The sequence below is a fragment of the Lonchura striata genome, chromosome 1A (assembly GCF_050655825.1).
Source record: "Lonchura striata isolate lonStrDom1 chromosome 1A, ASM5065582v1, whole genome shotgun sequence".
Taxonomy (NCBI): Eukaryota; Metazoa; Chordata; class Aves; order Passeriformes; family Estrildidae; genus Lonchura; species Lonchura striata.
The window spans coordinates 49,997,750-50,016,032 of NC_140741.1; the positions used below are offsets into that span (position 1 = coordinate 49,997,750).

At 41.8% G+C, this 18,283-nt stretch overlaps 1 protein-coding gene across 10 annotated transcripts in view; it reads right to left on the reverse strand.

The window, feature by feature from the left end:
• KCNC2 (potassium voltage-gated channel subfamily C member 2) overlaps positions 1-10,862 on the reverse strand; it is a 100,177-nt gene extending 89,315 nt beyond the window's left edge. For 5 of the 10 annotated variants that reach the window (XM_085569085.1, XM_021528157.4, XM_021528160.4 and 2 more), the window contains exons 1-2: positions 10,221-10,860; positions 8,788-9,545 (exon numbers count right to left, since the gene is read on the reverse strand). In XM_085569085.1, coding sequence (XP_085425211.1) covers positions 8,788-9,420 — 633 coding nt within the window. In that variant the 5' untranslated portion in view covers positions 9,421-9,545; positions 10,221-10,860. Of the gene's footprint in view, positions 1-8,787; positions 9,546-9,699; positions 9,723-10,220 lie in introns of those variants that run through there. The other 5 variants (XM_021528162.4, XM_021528165.4, XM_021528156.4 and 2 more) reach the window with 4 other exon arrangements.
• Positions 10,863-18,283: the final 7,421 nt, after the last annotated feature.

Here is an 18,283-nt window from a genome sequence, read left to right on the forward strand (position 1 = left end):
CTCAGTAAAGAAAAGGTTCCTAGTGTCCAGCCTAAACTTCTGACACAGCCTTTAAACCATTTCCACATCCTGTTACTGGATACCAGGAGATCAGCACCTCCCTCTCCACTTTCCCTTCTCAGGAAGCTGTAGAAAGACATAATTCCATCCCAAATTTGTTATTTACTATTTTTAAAAATAATTTTGCAGACCAAGGGAAGAATGTTCAAGGTGAAATTCAAATGTGCTTATGCATCAATTACAGCCTCAAATTCAAATGAAAGATCTAGAACTGCAAATGCAAGAAATTTTATTTCCCAAATGAGATCAAAAACCAGGAAGACAAGTAAGGTTCTTCTCCAAACCATATCTGGATTAAACTTAGAATACTGAAAAATTCTTGTCACAAAAACAACATGTGTAACACTTTTGATGATACTAATAAAAATATCAAAAATATCTCTTTCAGCTTTTAATTATCCTGTGAAAATGAAGATACGCCAGAAATTATTAAACATAATTGCCATTCATATTAGTGGGATTACCAACTGCCAATAAAGACTATTTCTCACTTGAAAAGTTCAGAGAATTTTTAAATACCTATGTAAAAATAAGGACTATTGAGGACATCTCATTTGATATTGTCTAAGAACTAAATAAAATTTATACCCAGATATTGTGTATACTTCAAAAATATTTTTACACTTTCCTGTAATAATTTTAATATCTATATTAATAAAAATATTAATTTTTTTTACTGCACAGGCTTTATATAAAATATTAATTACTACATATTTGATTATGCCAAATTTTATAGTTCAGAGTACACAAAAGCCTAATATATTTTATGAATGACCACGATCTGAGAAATTACTTAGGCCAATAGGAATGTGACTAGAAGATATTGTTATTCCCCCCACCCCTTAAGAGTGCCCACAAGCAGCAGGGTGCTTTTTGGGATGGTTAAACTCTTGCTTGGGGCTGCAGCAGGCACCAACACAGTCCCCTTTCAAAATTGTCAGGGACTCAGCCTGTGCTTTGCATTATGGCAACAACATGTACCCAGCACTTCACAGTAGTGTTCTGCAGCCCCCTTTTCAATTCCACTACATTTCATCTTCTCCAATGCAATTTTCTCTGCCATTAACTGAGTTTCAGCATTTGATTTCTGTTGCTCTAAAATCCCAGGTGCTATCAGATCCTTATTATTGGAATAGCCTTGTGCTTTTATCAAAGCAAGCATTTTACTGAGGTAAAAGTCATTGCCAAAGAAGAATTATTTCTCCTAGGGTAAGATTTAAACAGTTAAAAAGAAGTTTACTGCTATATATCTGCTATATCTTTAGTACTCTAAAAATTATCCAAGCCAAATGCCAATCTTCAAGGGATACTTAGCCTTTTATAAAGACTAGGCAAAGTGGAAAAATGCAATTCTCTATGCTATACACTAATGAAAATGCAAACACTTTAAACTATGCTTATTTAAAATTATACTTGTTTCAGAAACAAGCTTCGATCATATTCTGTCATATTTCATGCATATTAATGAACTATACCACACTATTCTGCATTGGGCTAAGAGACTGTTCTCTGTTTGAAGCCTTTTGCTGGAGTATATCAAAGACCCAATACCTAAGTTTCACCTAGAAACACTAAGAAACTACAAAAGGCTGTCTGTAGCAAGAAAGAACTGAATTGTCACACTATTGAAATAATGAACCTGCTGGTAAAAAGACCAAAACCACAGCAACACCTCAGAAGTTTCCACTTAAAAGCACCAGGGAGAATAACAACACACTACTATAATACATAATTAGATTATTTGATTTTTAAGCTTCAAGCCGCCACTTCAGCCAGGAAATCTGTAAAGCAAATCACAAATCACAAGTCATTGTATTTCATGTGATTAGATGGCATTCTATTTTTAACACTTCCGATTAACAGATGGAAGTGGAGCTTTTCTTTCAAAACTGCTTTAGTCATCGTAAAATACCAACAAAGATGTTAATTAAACAAATTAGAAGAACAAAACAAAAAGCCCCAAAAACGTGTGATTCATGTTCATTCTCTATGGCTATTTCTATAGTATCTGACAAAACTACCATTTAGTTATATCAATATATACATGTGTATACTACTATAGCGAAAAAAATGTACCAAGTCATCACTACAACTTGAATCTCTTTTATCATGTTGATAAATATCACCAAGCTATATTTATATTACTATGTCCTTGCACATTACCCCAGGTGAATATTTCGTTCAATAAATTATTTCTGATGTGTGAAGTAGTCCCATGTTTCAGCCCTTGTGTCAGGGAGAAGGCTCTTTGGAAGTAAGAGCACTACGGGACGTAGTTCCCGTATTTCCTCTCCATATAAAATAACTGAATAGCCTTACTTAGCATTTCTGTAAAATAAAATTGTTATTCCTATGCAATTATTGATTTATACTAGGAAAATGTGTGCTTGTGAAAGAACAAGAGTATGTAAAGGAACTGCATAAGAAATACACTAAGTAGACTGACAGCTGATAGCTTGATATTCTGAATATTACTATACCCATATTTTATTTGTCTAATTTACTCACAATTAAACAAACAGAAAAAAAACCCTGCAGAAATCCCCACAATTTTTACACTGAATCAGTAATTTTTTATAAACCATGCTGTCAGAAGTGAGGTCTAAAGAAAAGTTTAGTAAAGAGAAATAAAAGGGGACACACTACCTCCATTGGGTGCTAAATATGGAGAGCATAAACCCTTTCTTTCCAGTAATGGCTGAAGGAAATTTTCCTTCCCTAAGATGAGCCACGAATCTGAATCACAGGACAAGCAGGAACCATCTCTGGAGAAATGAACAGTGCTGAAACAGCACTTGATCATAAGAAGAAATTGTTTCTTCCATCTTAAAACTACTGCACATCACTTTTATAAAAGATTATTAAAACATTAAAATTTTATAGAGGGAGCTTCTCCTCTTATTCTTCTACCTCAGTTGCAAGGCACCTTCATAGGAAGAGAACAATCGTGTTCTGCCAATGATCACTAAGCAGAGAAGGATAGGCAAATTTTACACAAACTTCCCTTATAGTGTATTAAAGTCCCTACACTGAAGGATATGGAATTTATCTGAATTCTGAACTTTTTTAATTATGACTTAACACAAATTCAACAAATCAAGCAAAAATGCTGATTTCTTCACAAGGTATTGATTGATATATTTGCTTTGGACTAAGTACCAAACACCTTAAGAATAAAAGAACCTTGAAGGTACCAGTTTTCTTGCATCACTTATTTTGTATTCTGACTGCATCACATGATGTCCATGATAATGTGATTCCTCATCTGACAGTAGCACTGAAACCTATACAATATTCCTCCCACCACCATCTTAATCAGTTTGAGAACAAATTATCATCCTCAAAGTAAACCATTTAAGAATTTTATCACTGTAAGCAAACATGACAAATACTACATTCTATATTAACTACATAAAAAAGAGAACATTGTCTGCCAGATTTCTCAATTTAAAATAGTTCTCACACTGTTACTATATTGGGCTGTGTCTAATTAGCTGTTTTCCACTTTCAGTTACACCAAAGCAAATTCAACCTAAGTCCATTAACCAAATTATTTTAGAGTCACTGAAGGACAATCTGGATGTATGCACATGCACATGCCTAATAGCATCTATTTCTGAAATGACAGGACAGATCATCTCTGTGTCATTTATGTCAGAACCATGACAAAATCATTTTCCCAGATGAATAAGTGACAGTGAGAAGGCTGTTTTCAATGGGAAGAGGAAGTGAAGAGCTGGCTTGTTTCCATGGAAACACTAGCAGCATCAGGCAGAACAGCTGTAGAGGAAGAGGCAGAAGTTAGGAAGGCAGAAATCTTGCTGATTTTACCTCACTGATGTCAGTACCGTCAGAAACCATCTACACTTAGGGTAGATCAAGCTAGTTGATTATACATCATGTATTAAGCTAGAATTTACAATCAAGACTTTTTAAAGCCAGCATGCCAGAGACAAATTAATAAAAATTACTTACAATGTGATTTAGGCAGCCCATATATACATGAAGATACAGAGTGTATGAATATCTGTAACAGTAATGCATCATGACTTTTGTCATTAGGAACCATCTTGATCTGTCTTTAAAAAAGACAGCTCCCATAGCATAAATGGGAGCTCCCATAGCATAAATGCTTCGAGCAGAACAACTGTTTCTCACTAATTTAATGTAATTTAATATTTTCCCACTTGTAAAAAAATCCAGTGCTTTGATTACAAAAAAAAAAAAATACCCTCTTTGAAGCATCAACCTTAACTATTTTCTTTGTGCTATTTTCAGACAATGTCTTCCTAAATAATAATTGAATGGTAAAATCTAAAGTATACCTGCTTTCCATATTGAATAAGAGACAGAGCAAAGATTTCCATTTAAAGGGCTTCCTATCAGTTAAGAAAGCTAACCTTTGCTACTCACTATTAATCTACAAACATATATTCTGAGATTAATGTATGTCCACCACTACATTCACAGTATTTCAGACTGCTGCAGCAGCGTTGTTTCCACCAAAACTAAAACCTGTCTTGCATCAGAACAGGCAAAGCCCTAAAAATATAACTCACTTCAGGCATTCACCATAGTATATGACAGGCTTCCTAAATCAAGGCTTTCTTGACAGGTATCAAAAGAGGTATCTAGGTACCTGGAGAAAACATAAGCAAGCCACCAAATAAAGACATAAGTTATCTTTGATAAGAATGTTTTCCAACATAATTTCTGTATCTTTAGCCTCTCAAGGGAATCTATAAAATCATATTTTTCCTGTCTCCCATCCCACTCATTTCAGCTGATTCTTCACCGCACCAAATATCCACAGCTGGCGTAGATGTAATGGGTCACTGAACGGAATCTCTGACAAGTTAACATCATACAAAGCAGTAGAGGGGAACTTTATTTCCCTCCAAAAATACCACCCACTGCTCAAATACAGCTCCCCATGTCACTATGAAGCATCATGAGTATTTTTAAGAACGCTTGCAGGATGAATCTTGATGCCTAGACTGCAAGGCTTTTGTGGATTTATTTGCATTGCAGTGAATATTTACTTACAGCAAACTTGACAAATACTTGCTAGTTAGGATTTATATTTCCTTGTAAACCAAGTAATGATGATCTTTCCCAGAGATAAAAACCATAGCTGCCTTCAGCTGCTGCAAACAGCAGTGCCAGCTCAAGTGCCCTGGGCCATGCTGACTGCCGCACTGCTTAACTACCCCATGTGGCAGGTGCTGCCCCTTATCCATGAAGAGATACACAGTCTTCCCAAAACATTAAAGATATATAGCTATGGACTTGGTGAATTTCAGGGCCATTTTTGCATTCCTGCACCCAGTACAAGGGTAATCCATTATCTTTAGGGAAAATCAATGACAAATACTAATTACTTCTTCAAACAGCAACATTTTTCAACTACTATTCAAAAGTAAAAAGGCTTTAGAGGTAATTACTTTGAAATATGATATCTGAGATGAGCATTGGCATTCCAGTTCTTTCTGAACATCTGCAGACACTTTTTGAACTCGGCACTAAATATTGCCTCTTGTGCTTTCTTCCAAACTACTTAAATGTATCTTTGCACTTTACTAAAGCGAACAAGTACCACCTAAGAGCCACTGGACACCAAAATCACTCACAGGTATTAACCAACAAATCAGTGCACAGGTTTTAGCCAGATAAGAATTTGGTGTCTGTTTTAGAGAGGTTTAAACCAACGCACAAACATTCAGTCGCCCAGCACTCCTCCTCCTATGACAGCACCTTATGCCAGTAGATTTTCATATCTACATTACAGCATTGTGTCAAGCAGCCTTTTGTGAATGATCGTTCTATTACGCGTGGAGCGAAAGGAGTACAGCTGCACTCTTTAATTTCATTTCACGGTCTATGACATCCAAAATGGTAATATGAAGCCAGAAATAACAATCAGACCTAACTCCTGAACTTGGGAAACAAAGGAAAGTGTTTCAGGTTTCAAAGCAATCATATATACATGGATTGTATTTCATATTAACAAGCCCCATGTTTATTAGATGTCGCTGACTATCAAATTGCATGCACTAAAAGTTGAATTTTTTTAGAATCTCAACTAAAGTAAACCTTCTTGTCAATAAACTAGTTCCACTATTTATATAACATCACTAGATGGTCTTGCTAGAATAATCTTGTGCGTGCACTATCCCCAAAGAGGTTACCATGGCAACTTATATTTGAATTTCTATAAATTTCTATTTTTAGAGATCACAGTTTCGAATAAAGAAAATCACAAATATTAAGTACCATTTCATTAACAGAAAATATCCCATTTTATCAGCATCTTAATTCCCCAAAAAGACACTAGTGAACCTAAATCAGTAAAGCTAAAAGAAAATTATTATCACAGTTCTTAGGAAAGTTTATCACTAAGAAGCCCCACCATAATCTAAGTGGTATATGAGTCAGTAACTAACACTGTGAGGCAAGGACTGATATTCACAGAGTTTTGTCTTTATTTCAGTAAGCCCAGGATTTCACTCAAATGTTTTTAGAGTTAGTCATCATCTCTGCTGACATAAAAAAAGAGTGTATTTGCCAGAATACTGAGAAAATAAGGGTTCTTGTTTCAGGTGTGGAAAAACATAATGTCTTAGTTCCAAACTAAGGTTACCATCACCTTAAATTACTGTGTTCAAGAGTGCTTACTAAGTGCATGCGAGTCCTTAAATACAAATTAACTTTAATGCTTTAAAACTCACCAAAAATTCTCAAAATTGTCTCCCTACCTGAAAGATCAAGTATAGAGCTTCAGAAAATGAAAATACAGATGTAGACATGGTTTATATGGTTCTGACACTGCCTCACTCTGGATGCCTGGGTTTGAAATCAGAATAAAATCTTTAAACAAGTTAAGTCATAACAAGTTAAATATCCTAAGAGATTAATAATTCCATGCTGCAATTTCCTACTATAGTGTTAATTATTACAGAATTCATTTTGCAAACTTGAAATGTCATCACCCAAACCACTAATGGTTTAGGATGACCTAGTACAGATGGAAAATTTGGAAAGCAAGTGCTTACAGGTTCTGTCAAAGACTGGACTGAAAACCCAACTTCAACTCCAGGGCATAAGAGCGTGCCTACCTTCCTACTTCTCCTGGTATCTTCCATTTAACATTTATTCCATACTCCTCAGTTGTCCAGCAAAGTTGACCAGGAAGATTCTCTGTCATAAAAGCTGCAGTTTTGACACTGTCAGCAACTTTCTGCAAGACAGTAGGTGAAAGAAAACCTGCAGGGCAGTCACCTCATACACTACAGTCTGTCAAGGAACTGACAGCCAAACTTTCTTTAGGATTCCAGCAGCTGAGATGCAAGATGAGGGTATGTCACTGATGAGCAAAGATTGACACTTCTGGTAGCTTTTCTTCAGAACCCATTCTTTATTTAAAACATATTTTAAGAATCAACTAGAGCCAGCTTTTGAGGCAAAACATACTGGTAGGCAACATTCAAAAACTTAACAACATTGGCACTCAATAAGTGACAGTAATAAGTGTGAGGACTTTTACTTTCTGTTTAACTTACCTCAATAAGCACATAGGGTAAGTGGGTAGCAACGGCATCATGCCATGGGGTACAATTCCAGAAGTCACTAAACCACACACTTATGTGCACACCTGTGAGACCGCCAGCGGAACAAGCGAACTGATTAGGAGATTACACCCACCGTAACCGCACTTTCTGCAGAATGAGGTTTAGCTCCAAATACTTTGTGGAAATCCTGATATACACTACAAAATACTTATTGACATTTTATAATTAAGTATTCCCTGTTACAAGTCATTTGTCATGGATTGCAGGGAGGATTTGCTGGTGGTTTCTGCTCTGGTTAAATCAGAGACACCATTGCATACTTCTCTCAAAGGAATTACAACCATTTGTTTGCTCCAAAGCCCTGTATTAGAACGCAAACCTGCATCATCACTGACAACTGCAATGAAAAGACAGAACTAAAATCCAAGTCATCAAAGTAAAAAGTAGTGAGCATAAAAATCTAAAATCCCTATCTAAGTATAAGAAAGTCAGTGTCATCACATACTGTTTTGTACCCAGTCCCTCAGTCACTGAGCCAGCCAGGGTCACCCTGAGAAATCAATGGAGGAAGAGCCAGGGTGACCCCCTGTCACATTCAGTTTGTTGAACCCGGATCCCGTACCAGTGCAGACAGAGCAAAGCTCAGAATGGACTGAGGTCGCTCTCCTGAGTCACTGTCACCACCTGATCCCAAGCCCAAGACCTCAGGCCAGCTGCCCCGGCCCCAAACGCACATTCATGCAGGCACTCAGGGAGGATGAGGGTGCCTTGGGGCTGTTCCTGCTCACACCCACACACAAACAGGTCCACCAGTTTGAGTCACCCCCTCCACAACCCCACACAGGGCAGGGGGGGACTATGGCTCCCTTGCAGGCTTCTCGGGGCATAGCTCCCACTTCACCCCCTATACTCCCATGGGAAGGATGCTGGCAGAGCGGGACCCCCGTGCTGCCTGACCGTGCCTGGAGATGTCAGGGGGCAAGCATCACCACCCCACGTGGACCAATGCCCCCCTTGCAGTGGCCCACCAAAGCATCACTTCCGCACGCACAGCCCGAGCGGGGCGAGCTCCCCCGTGATGCCGGCTCCCGCTCGGGGGACCCCAGCAGCCCCCCGGCCTCCCCAGCGCCCGGTGGGAGCGCCGGCCGGCGGCGCTTACCCTGGCGGCACGGGAGGAGTAAGGGTCCTCGAAGAGCGCCCAGACACGGGGCTGCAGCCGCCGCCAGCGCCCGCCCTTGCCCTCGGCAGCCGCCCCCACGTCCTCGATGCCCAGTCTCTTGGCGGCCAAGTCGTCGTCGTCGCCGTCGGGGGGCGGCTCGCCCGTCAGCAGGTCGGGTGCCTCGAAGATGTCGAGGGCCTCCTCGGCGTCGCGGTGCTGGCGGTAGGTCATCCAGCAGCAGGGCTCCACGTCGGTCTCGTCGATGCCCCAGAAGGCCAGCTCCTCCTCGAAGAGCGGCCCGCAGACGTCGGCGGGGCAGTGCAGCTTGCCGGTGCGGTAGTAGTTGAGTACATAGGCGAAGACCCCCGGGTGCCGGTCAAAGAAGAACTCGCTGGCGCCGCCGCTGCCCCGGGGGCTGCAGCCGCTGCCGGGCTCCGGGCAGCCGCCCGCCGGAGGCGGCGGCGGGTTGGGGGCCGGCGGCGGCTCCTCGCCGCCCGGGGACTCGCTCTGGGACTCGCAGGCGAGCAGAGCCAGGCGGGTCCCCGGCAGGGTCTTCAGGGTGCTGCGGTAGGTCTCGTGCCGCGTGCCCCCCACGTTGAGGATCACCCTCTCGTTGTCCTCGAGCTTCCCCATCGCTCCGGGTGGGACATGACTGGGGAGAGCGCGGGAGGCGGCGGCGGGGATCGGGAGCGGGGCGCGCCGGTCGCTGGGCGGGGGGCAGCCGGTCGCCGGCAGGTCCGTGGAGAACGAGCTTCTGCCTTAAACGTAAACAGAAGAAATGGAGGAGAAGCCCCACAAGCACCACCGTAGGAGCACCGTTCCCTGCGGTCACGGCCTGTCCCAGACCCCTCCCAAGATCTCCCGCGGACCCGCACTCCGGGGAGAGCCCTCCCGGCCCGCCCCGCCACCCACCGCCGGCCAGCTCCGCACGCTCCTCCGCGGAGGGCTGTGCCGCCTGCCCGCTCCGGGCACAGCTCCGGGCTGTCTCCCGCTTTCCCTGGAAGCAAGCTACCGAAATGGCACTGCTGCTGCTTCGACCGCGTATGGATCCGCCACGGTCCCCACCCCCTTCTCCCTCGCGGGGCTATGTGAACCGAGCTGATGGAACAGAAAGTGTACGGTTAATTATTTAATGGGTATCTATCTTTTATTAACCTAACAGCTTAACGACGGGGAAAAAAGAAAGCTTAGATATTTTTCTCTTCCTCCCTACCCCCACTGTAGGAGGGAGGAAAGGGTTGCTTTTTGGGAAGAAATACAGAGCACCCCATAAGCGCAGGCAGCAGGCATACGCTAGGAAAAGCTATCTGTGTGGAGCTCGGCTCTCTACTTTCTCAGACAAATCACGAAGGCGAGCGCGCATCTCGGGGAAGGGCAGGTGGGATCAGCGCTGCCGCGGGTGCCTCCCGCTCCCCCGCCAGCCCCGCCGCTACCTGTGCCGGAGGAGCGACAGCGGCTTCTGTTCCCGGGCGGGCTCCAGCACTAGCCGTTCTCCGTGCCGCCCTGCCTGGCGAGACTACTTGTTGTCGGTTCGGGTGTTTCTCCGCGTTCAGGTAGCTGTTTCACCTCCCTCCATGCCCAACTCCGACAGGCGTAGCAGCGGCTCCCGCCGCCCGCGCGGAGATCCCGCTCCCCTCATCTTACAGGGGGGATGTGGCCGTTCCACGTCGGGGCTGGGAGCGGGGACCACCGGCGGAGCGCAGAGCCATGAGCGGGGACCGCGACAGCCGTAATTCCACTGGCGCTCGAGGAAGACGAACCCAAAGGTGAAATCGTACCTCATTCGGGGCCGCAGCTCCGCCCCGGGGCGGGGGCAGGGGCAGCCGAGCCAGCCCTACACACCCCTCCGGTCCCGCGCTACGAGCCTGGGGAGCGCCGGGAGGCGGCGGCGACAGCAAAAGCTGCATCTTTCCGGAAAAGACACCACCTCCGCTGCTGATACACGGACATTTGGTTCGCTTAAGTAAAACAAGCGGGAAGGGAGCGGGGCTGAGAATAGCTCTTTTCGGAGAAATGCAGAAAAATCAGCCATAGCTACAGGTGGGTGCTCATCCACCAGGAGAGGGTCACAGAGCGCCCGCAGAGCGCCGGCGGGCGGGGCGGGGAATGAGCGGGGCGCCGGGGGACCGCGGCGGCGGCAGGAGTGCCCCGACTCGGGGGAGCCCAGAGCCAGCTCTGGCGCCGGCCGGCAGCGGGCTTTGGGGATCCGGCTTAAGGAGAGGGCATCCAGTTTCTATGTCGGCTAAGGAAAATAAAGAAAATCACTTCAAACTTCGTGCACTGCTTAGGTGTGTCAGAGGGGATGGAACTTGAGAGTCCCCAATAATATATGAGGGAAACCAATGCCTGGGCACTATAACATATGAGAGTCCCACATCTCTGCCTGCAAGCCAGCTGAGTTATTTTCTGCAGCCTACACTGCTACCTGGCTTCAGCTGGGTTAGTCAAAGGGAAAGAAGCTTCCAGCCCCAAAGAGAAGATCTTCAACATGAGAGGTGATCCCTCTTGCCGCTTCCTCAAAAGGAAAAAAGTCTTCCTCCACGCAAAGGGTATTCCCTGGCCTGAAGGAGGGCAATGAGTGGAATAATGGTATCTGAAACGTCCTCTTTCTGCATCAGAGCCTTCGGCTGCGCACTTGCTGGCGTCTGGAGGGCAAAGCTCTGCTGGAAGCAATGCTCTGAGGACACTCTACTTAGACCAGATTGCTTTAACCCAGATCTGAGATCTGTCTATATGTGGCATTCATGATGTAAACACAGGCTCCCAAAGCAGCAGCAACTTTAAGAAATTGGTTTTGGAAGCTTTCTCCAGATGTACATTTTGAAGATCCTAAAAAAAAAAAAAAAAGTAAAATCTATCCTGCCACAGCAGATATAACCAGTTTGCAAAAATCCTTTGAACCAAAATTAATATTCAGTTACATAGTTGTAACTGAATATTGTGGAAAAGATTCTGCCATCCTAATGCCACCTATGGCCTCTCATGCCATACTTGAATTTCTTTGCAAATGGGATTTTTCTGAAAGGGTGTTCCCTTTTCAGAGAGAAAGAGTAAGAGAAAAGGACTATTCATTGTCTTCTCTCTGACCTGTAAGAGGTTTCTGGAGAAATGCAACACATTAAAGTTCTGCAGCATTCATCCATTATGGAAAACCATAGGGTGGCAGTAGCTGCCAAAACACTACACAAACTGTACCATCAGAGAGTACCAGGACTTCCATCTGAACTGTCACCGTCTGCTCAAGTTCCACATCTGTGCCCAAGTTAACAAGCAGACCTCTCCAGAAAAAAAACAAAAAAACAAAAACAACCAAACACACAAAACAAAAAACAAAAGCCCCAACAGTAACAAAATCAAAATCCCCCTAAACCCAGCCCCACTAACCACCCTCCAAAAAAACCTCTCACAACCCACCCAAAATCCTAAGAAACCTGAGACTAACAAGTATGGCATCTAATAAAATCTTTACAGTCAGACCTGTAATGCCATTGCCATGAAAAAGGCATTATGAGCAACCAGTTGACACTTCAGACTTATGAAGCACATGGTGGGGTTTATTGCATGATAAGAATAGCAAGAGAAAAGAAATTTCTAATTGGTAAGAAAAGGAATGGTCTCTCCCAGAATATAATAGTCCTTCAGTAATATAAAAATTTTCACATTCTATAACTTTTCTTTTACTAAATATAATGCTGTTAATTTCTCTGTGTGTGATTCTTCCTCACAGTTTCATCATGATGCAGACTTCTCAATGAAGGATGAAATTATGTTAGATGTTTACTTTCTAGAGCTGAAATTTTCTTGAATCACAATATCCTACATAGACATAGTGACATTTATGAATTAATTTCCTCCTTCCAAGAGTTTGACCTGAATTTTGCACTCCTCAGTGCTTCCAGTAAGAGTGAAAGCATGAGACATATGTAAGAGAGAGAAATGTGTCTGCTGAGTGAAATATATCTTAAAAGGGGAAAAAAACCCAACAAATCAAAAAAACTATTTACACACAGGCTCAAACATATTCATTTAAAAGATAAGCGGAAACATTTCTGTAGCTCAGAATTTGGGGCTTTATTTGAGGAACTGAGTGATACTGAGCAATGTACAACTGATTTTCCCTGCTGGCTAATAATTCCTTTACAAAGAGAAATATCCTATGGACCCTTGGGAAAGGTCCCATGTTATGCTTTTCACCAGCAAAGCAATAAAATTAGATATAATGATCTCAGTGAGAAAACCAAGGCAAACGAACATTTTACTTACTAGGAGCAATCATTCTTTGTGCAAGCTTGAGTATTGTAATGCAAACACATTGGGTTACCAGTTGTCTAACAACAAGAGTAAATGGAAGTAGGGATTTGCCCAAAAGAAAAGCAAATTTGAGGAAAAATACAGTATACTTCAGTTACAGTCATGGTCTGAATCACCTTCTGGAGGAGGTCTGTCCCTGTTAAATAGTGTGTCCCTGGGTATCCTGGCCAGATAACATCTGTCATCCTGAGGAGGACATGAGAAGTTAAAGCCACCAAGTTTTTCTAGTGCAGATTACTATTCCATATTATTCATATGATGTCAAATTGGTAAACAAAAAATAATCAGTTTAATAATCAAAAATTATAACTGAAGACAATGCAAAGGTAAAATATGATCTATTTATAACAATTTTATCAATCATTAAGTAATTATTTAAAATATCCACTATCATTAACATTTTATTAAGCCTCTACTTGTTTCTTTCATGTATTTTACTATTTTCCCTTATTATTTATAAGATTCTCTACTATTTACAATTACATATACACATCTTGCAGAACATGGCAGCCACATTATACTGAAGTACACTGATGATCAGTCAGAATCTTACTCTGAAACTGCAAAAAACCCTGAATTACTAGATTAAGTGAACATCTCTGAAATATAACTGTAAGGAACCATGGTGTAGTTAAACTGGATGAAGCTCAAAACAAACCTAGCAGAAAGATGTCATTATTTTTAAATTCCAGTGCAAGATTGCATTTTTACTTAATGCAGCTGAGATATAAGCTTGGTTTGCTCAAAAATGCAGAATTATTTTTAAAAAGTCTTATTGTAGAGAAATATGAATAAAAGTAAGACTGGACAATACAGATGTACAAAATGTGAAAGCTATTATGAAGTCAGCCTGCTCTCATTCCCACGCTAGCATGCAGGAGTTCTCCATATGAGAGGCTTTATACAGACAGGTGTGCTTCATATGCTTTCCCCTAAATTTCAGCTCCTGTGAAATTCTGGGGAATGTGGTATCTCTCATGAAAAAAATGAAAACCTGGAAAAAAATCTTGTATATTACACTTATCAAGGAAATTAAAAACAGTGTACACAAGACTGGGGTCTTCTGAAAAGAGATGAGGCAGTAGAAAAAAGTACAGGTGGGCATTAATTGCATTGCCTAATTAGGAATCCCCAGTATGATCCAGGCTATGTCGTTAAATCTTTGCCTTCCTTAGTGGTGAAGATGAAATTCTAAAGAGTATGTACATTAAAAATGGCTTTGGGTTTCTCTCTTCAAAAGAAAGGCAGAGGTTGGTGTGTTCAAGGGTGAAATTCCCCACGTCAGGATTGTTTTGCCTAGGATGCTACAAGAACGCACATAGGCAAGTGCAGCCTTTCCAATAGATCACCTCCTCCAGGCTCATAAACGTTCAGATCCAAGTTATCTCTTCTCACAGGTACCTGCTCTCACCTGGTGAAATTCTCCCTTAGAAACTGTCACCATTCCACTGTTCCTTTAGATCAGGGGTAAATAGCACATGGCGTTTGCCCAGTGTCAACTTCACCAGAATCTTCAAGTTACTGCCTTTTTCCTTCATGACCCTGGGGTGTCCTTTGCCCCTCCCAGTACTAATGCCAGAGGTATTAGCAATGCAAGATGGTGGAAAGCAAGATTACTCACCTATTTCTGCTGTGATTCAAGTGCCTTCGTCAGTGCTGATTCATGTTTGTGGGATGCAGATTTTCTCAAGAGCTTTAGGATATTACATTCTGCTTATAAAAGGAGTTATTGCCTCAGGCTCTGTCCACACTTACATTTTTTAATGTCCAGTGCTAGAATAGTTGAAATGAATTTTTTATCTATCCTGAAAATTTCCTTCATTTCCAGGGAAAGGTCAGTGATGTGTTTTTCTCATGCATATCTAGCAGCACATGATGCCACTTCTGGTCTGGGACCTCTCAGGAAGAGTTTGTTTGGAAAGACTCATTAGGCAGTGAGAACAGTACTGAGCTTTTCAACAGCCACTTGCTCCTTAGTTCAAGTGTAAATACATGGACTGAGCTTCTTCCAGGTGCTCTTACTACTTAAAGAGACTGAAAGAAATAGGTCTTGGAATGTCCTCCAAGCATACAGAGTCGCAAGAGACAGGAAAATGAATGCAGTACCTCCAAACAGCTCTTGGGTACAAGCTTTCCTCATTCAGAAGGAATAAAGCTTTCTCTTTCTATTTGGAAAGCACAGGGAGATGGAAAATGGGGAAATGCCAAAGCCATGTATCTTGTCTTGCAGCATGGCCAGCAGAGCCAAGGTAGCCTCCACCAACTTGGAGGAGTTTCTGTTTCCTGGCAGTGTAATGAAAATTTTGGGAAACTCTGCTTCTAAAATTTGTGATTTTCTATTTTTTATCTCTTTCATTAATTTTAACTGAAGTTTTTGGGCAACACATAAATAATAAAGCTTTGTGTCAGTATAATGAGGGCCTCATCTGGTTGCAAGTCTTAAGTATTCATATAATATAAATAATAAACCATCACCTAGACTGCAGGACAATTAGGTTTCTTCAGGTACAGAAGAACATGCTCTATAAGAACTAAACTCATCTGAATAGAAGTGCACTATTATCTAATTTTAGAATTCTCTCCAGAACAGAGACCAAAAAAAAAAAATCCCAAACCAACCACATCAACAAAACCCTAAACAAAACAAAAATATCTGTAACACACTTTTCTCTGAAACATCTGTCAGTTTCATTTCATTGGCAAAGACTGTATTAAGAAACAGACAATTTATAGAGGACTGTCAACAACCTTGCAAATAAATTTCAAGTGGTATTTATTTTCTAAGTCTTTGAAATGATCAAACTGACTTGGACATATTTTGACTTGTAGAGAAAAAATGGAAAAGAAACCTTTACACTTTTATTTTGGTAAATTATCTATCCTCCAGCATACACTCTATCTAGTACCTAATTAATATTCAAACTGTTATTGAACAGCTAGTCTGTGTTTTTAAAAGATTAGGTCTATTCAATAAAATATTCTGGAAGCAGTCTTGTGTTTCAGTTAATGCTAACTTTTACTAATCTTCTAAAATCAGTTCATAACTGATACATAATTTACATACGACAGCGATTTATTTGAGGAAGTCAGCACACCCTCCCTCACATGCTCCCAAAAGCAATGAAAACACACTATAAGGACTACAGAGGTTTTCAAGTGACTAGCACTGTTACACCTAGTTTCTGTGTTTCACCGACATTCAACTGGAAACCTCATCTATCATCTTCTTCCTTCCCATCACTAGCAATCGCCATTCTTTTCAATTATTTTTAGGAAGAGACCATAATTCAAATACCTCAAGAATACTGGCTTTGTTATGCTTTAATAGATCATCTTCTGAAGATGTTTGCACTGATGATCATTGAGGCAACCCTGAAAAAGCAGCAATTTAATTGATTATCAGTGTATAGAGGATACTTTGTAATAATAATTTTCTACTATTAAGTTAAAGTTTAATAATTTTGTTTTGCAACACTTTTTGTCTTCCCACTGTGAATAGATTATTTGCCTATTAGAAAGGCAACTCCAAGAGTTCAAGGCACAGAAGTCTCCCACAGAGCATCACTGACTGAGGCAGGCAGATTTGAAATTAGATGCCTGAGCAGTGTAGGAAGCAAAGAGGTTTCTTCTTAGTTTCTGCAGTCTCATATGGCAGACCCAATCTCACTGCATGCAAGCTTGATTAATTTTGACTGCCTCCATTCAGCTGCAGTCAAGTTTTTCCTTTCCTATTTTTTTTTTGTGCTACTTTGCAGACAAGATTGCCCAAATCTGGACTGAGCTGTCTACTGCCATGGAAACAGAACAGCATTCTCAAGAGATAAACACTGCATCTCCTTTGCTTGTGCTTCTGTCTTACTTGACAAAGTTAGAGGCGCTGCTACAGATTTCTGCTATGACCCATAAACTGGAACCATTACCCTACCAGACCAGGGAGAGCCAAATAGAAATCACCAGATCTACTGCAGGTAGCATCATCAGCATTTCCTCCTCAGAGACAAGGTGCCAGTGAGCCTTAAACAGCCGTGCAAGGTGATGCTGAGGTGGGAAGTCTTGGCAGAAACAGCATAACTAACTGTGAGTTAGTGGCCCTTCTTAGTACTAGGAAAATAATGCAAGGTTGTAAAATTTTAGTTTTCTCCATGTCTTTGAACAAGTCATGTTATATACTTAGAGTAAAATCACATTTGGTCACATTGACTGTTACACTTAGCTGTCAGAGAACATGCCGTGTCCACGCTGGTCTTGTAAACATTTCAGCAACATGTGATACTCTTGAGATCTTTTCCCAGTTTGTTTTGAACCACAGTGGTCTAGAAGTATGCCTTCTTTAAAAGAAAAAAAAAGAGCTGATATGGGCAAATGTGAGGTAGGTGAAGGCTGAGGAGCTGCTGTTGCAGCAAATACTGTTAAGCACACCACCTGGGTCGGGGACAGGAGGTACAACAACACCAACAAAACACCAGCCACAGACACCTACCTGTCCTGTGCACATGGGTGTAAGTAGAGATGTAGAGAAATGTGCCTGGACTGAAGGAATGGAGCCATCGGGGCATAAGCAGTCTTACCTGAGGCACTGCACACCTCCTGAAGTAGGAACCCAGAAGGTGTTAGGTCCTGATCTGTCTAATCATAGAAATGGGAAATAGGGATTAACCTCTAACATCTGTGTCCAGGAAGAATGAATACCCACTTTAATTTTGCTAGTCACTATAGTTATGGTGATTCCCATAAACTTTTCTATATTCAGAAAGAGATTGATACATGCCTTAAAATTCTGGAAGACTCTGCTTTTTCTTTGGAATAAGCAAGCAGCCTAACGAGTGTGACAGCACAATCATAAAGCAGCTGCCTAAAGCAGCACATGCCTGCCAGGGACTAACAGAGACTCTGCCACACTCTCATGACTCCTTTTCTTGAGAATGGGCTGCTGTAAAACTTCCATCTCCCTACAGCTTGAAAGCACACAGGCTAAAATGTCCTGAAAGTTTAATACCCCTTTTTAAGAAGATATTTTCACGTCAAGATTACAGTGCATATGCAGCAGCATGGGTACAAACTTCCTATCAGCCTCTGGTGGGAATTCAAGGTGCCAATTTTGTAACTTTCACCCTTCTATTTAGCTTGCAATTCAGCCTTTAAGAGGACTGGCAGAGACAGAAGCCAATCAGCTGCAGTTGGGAAC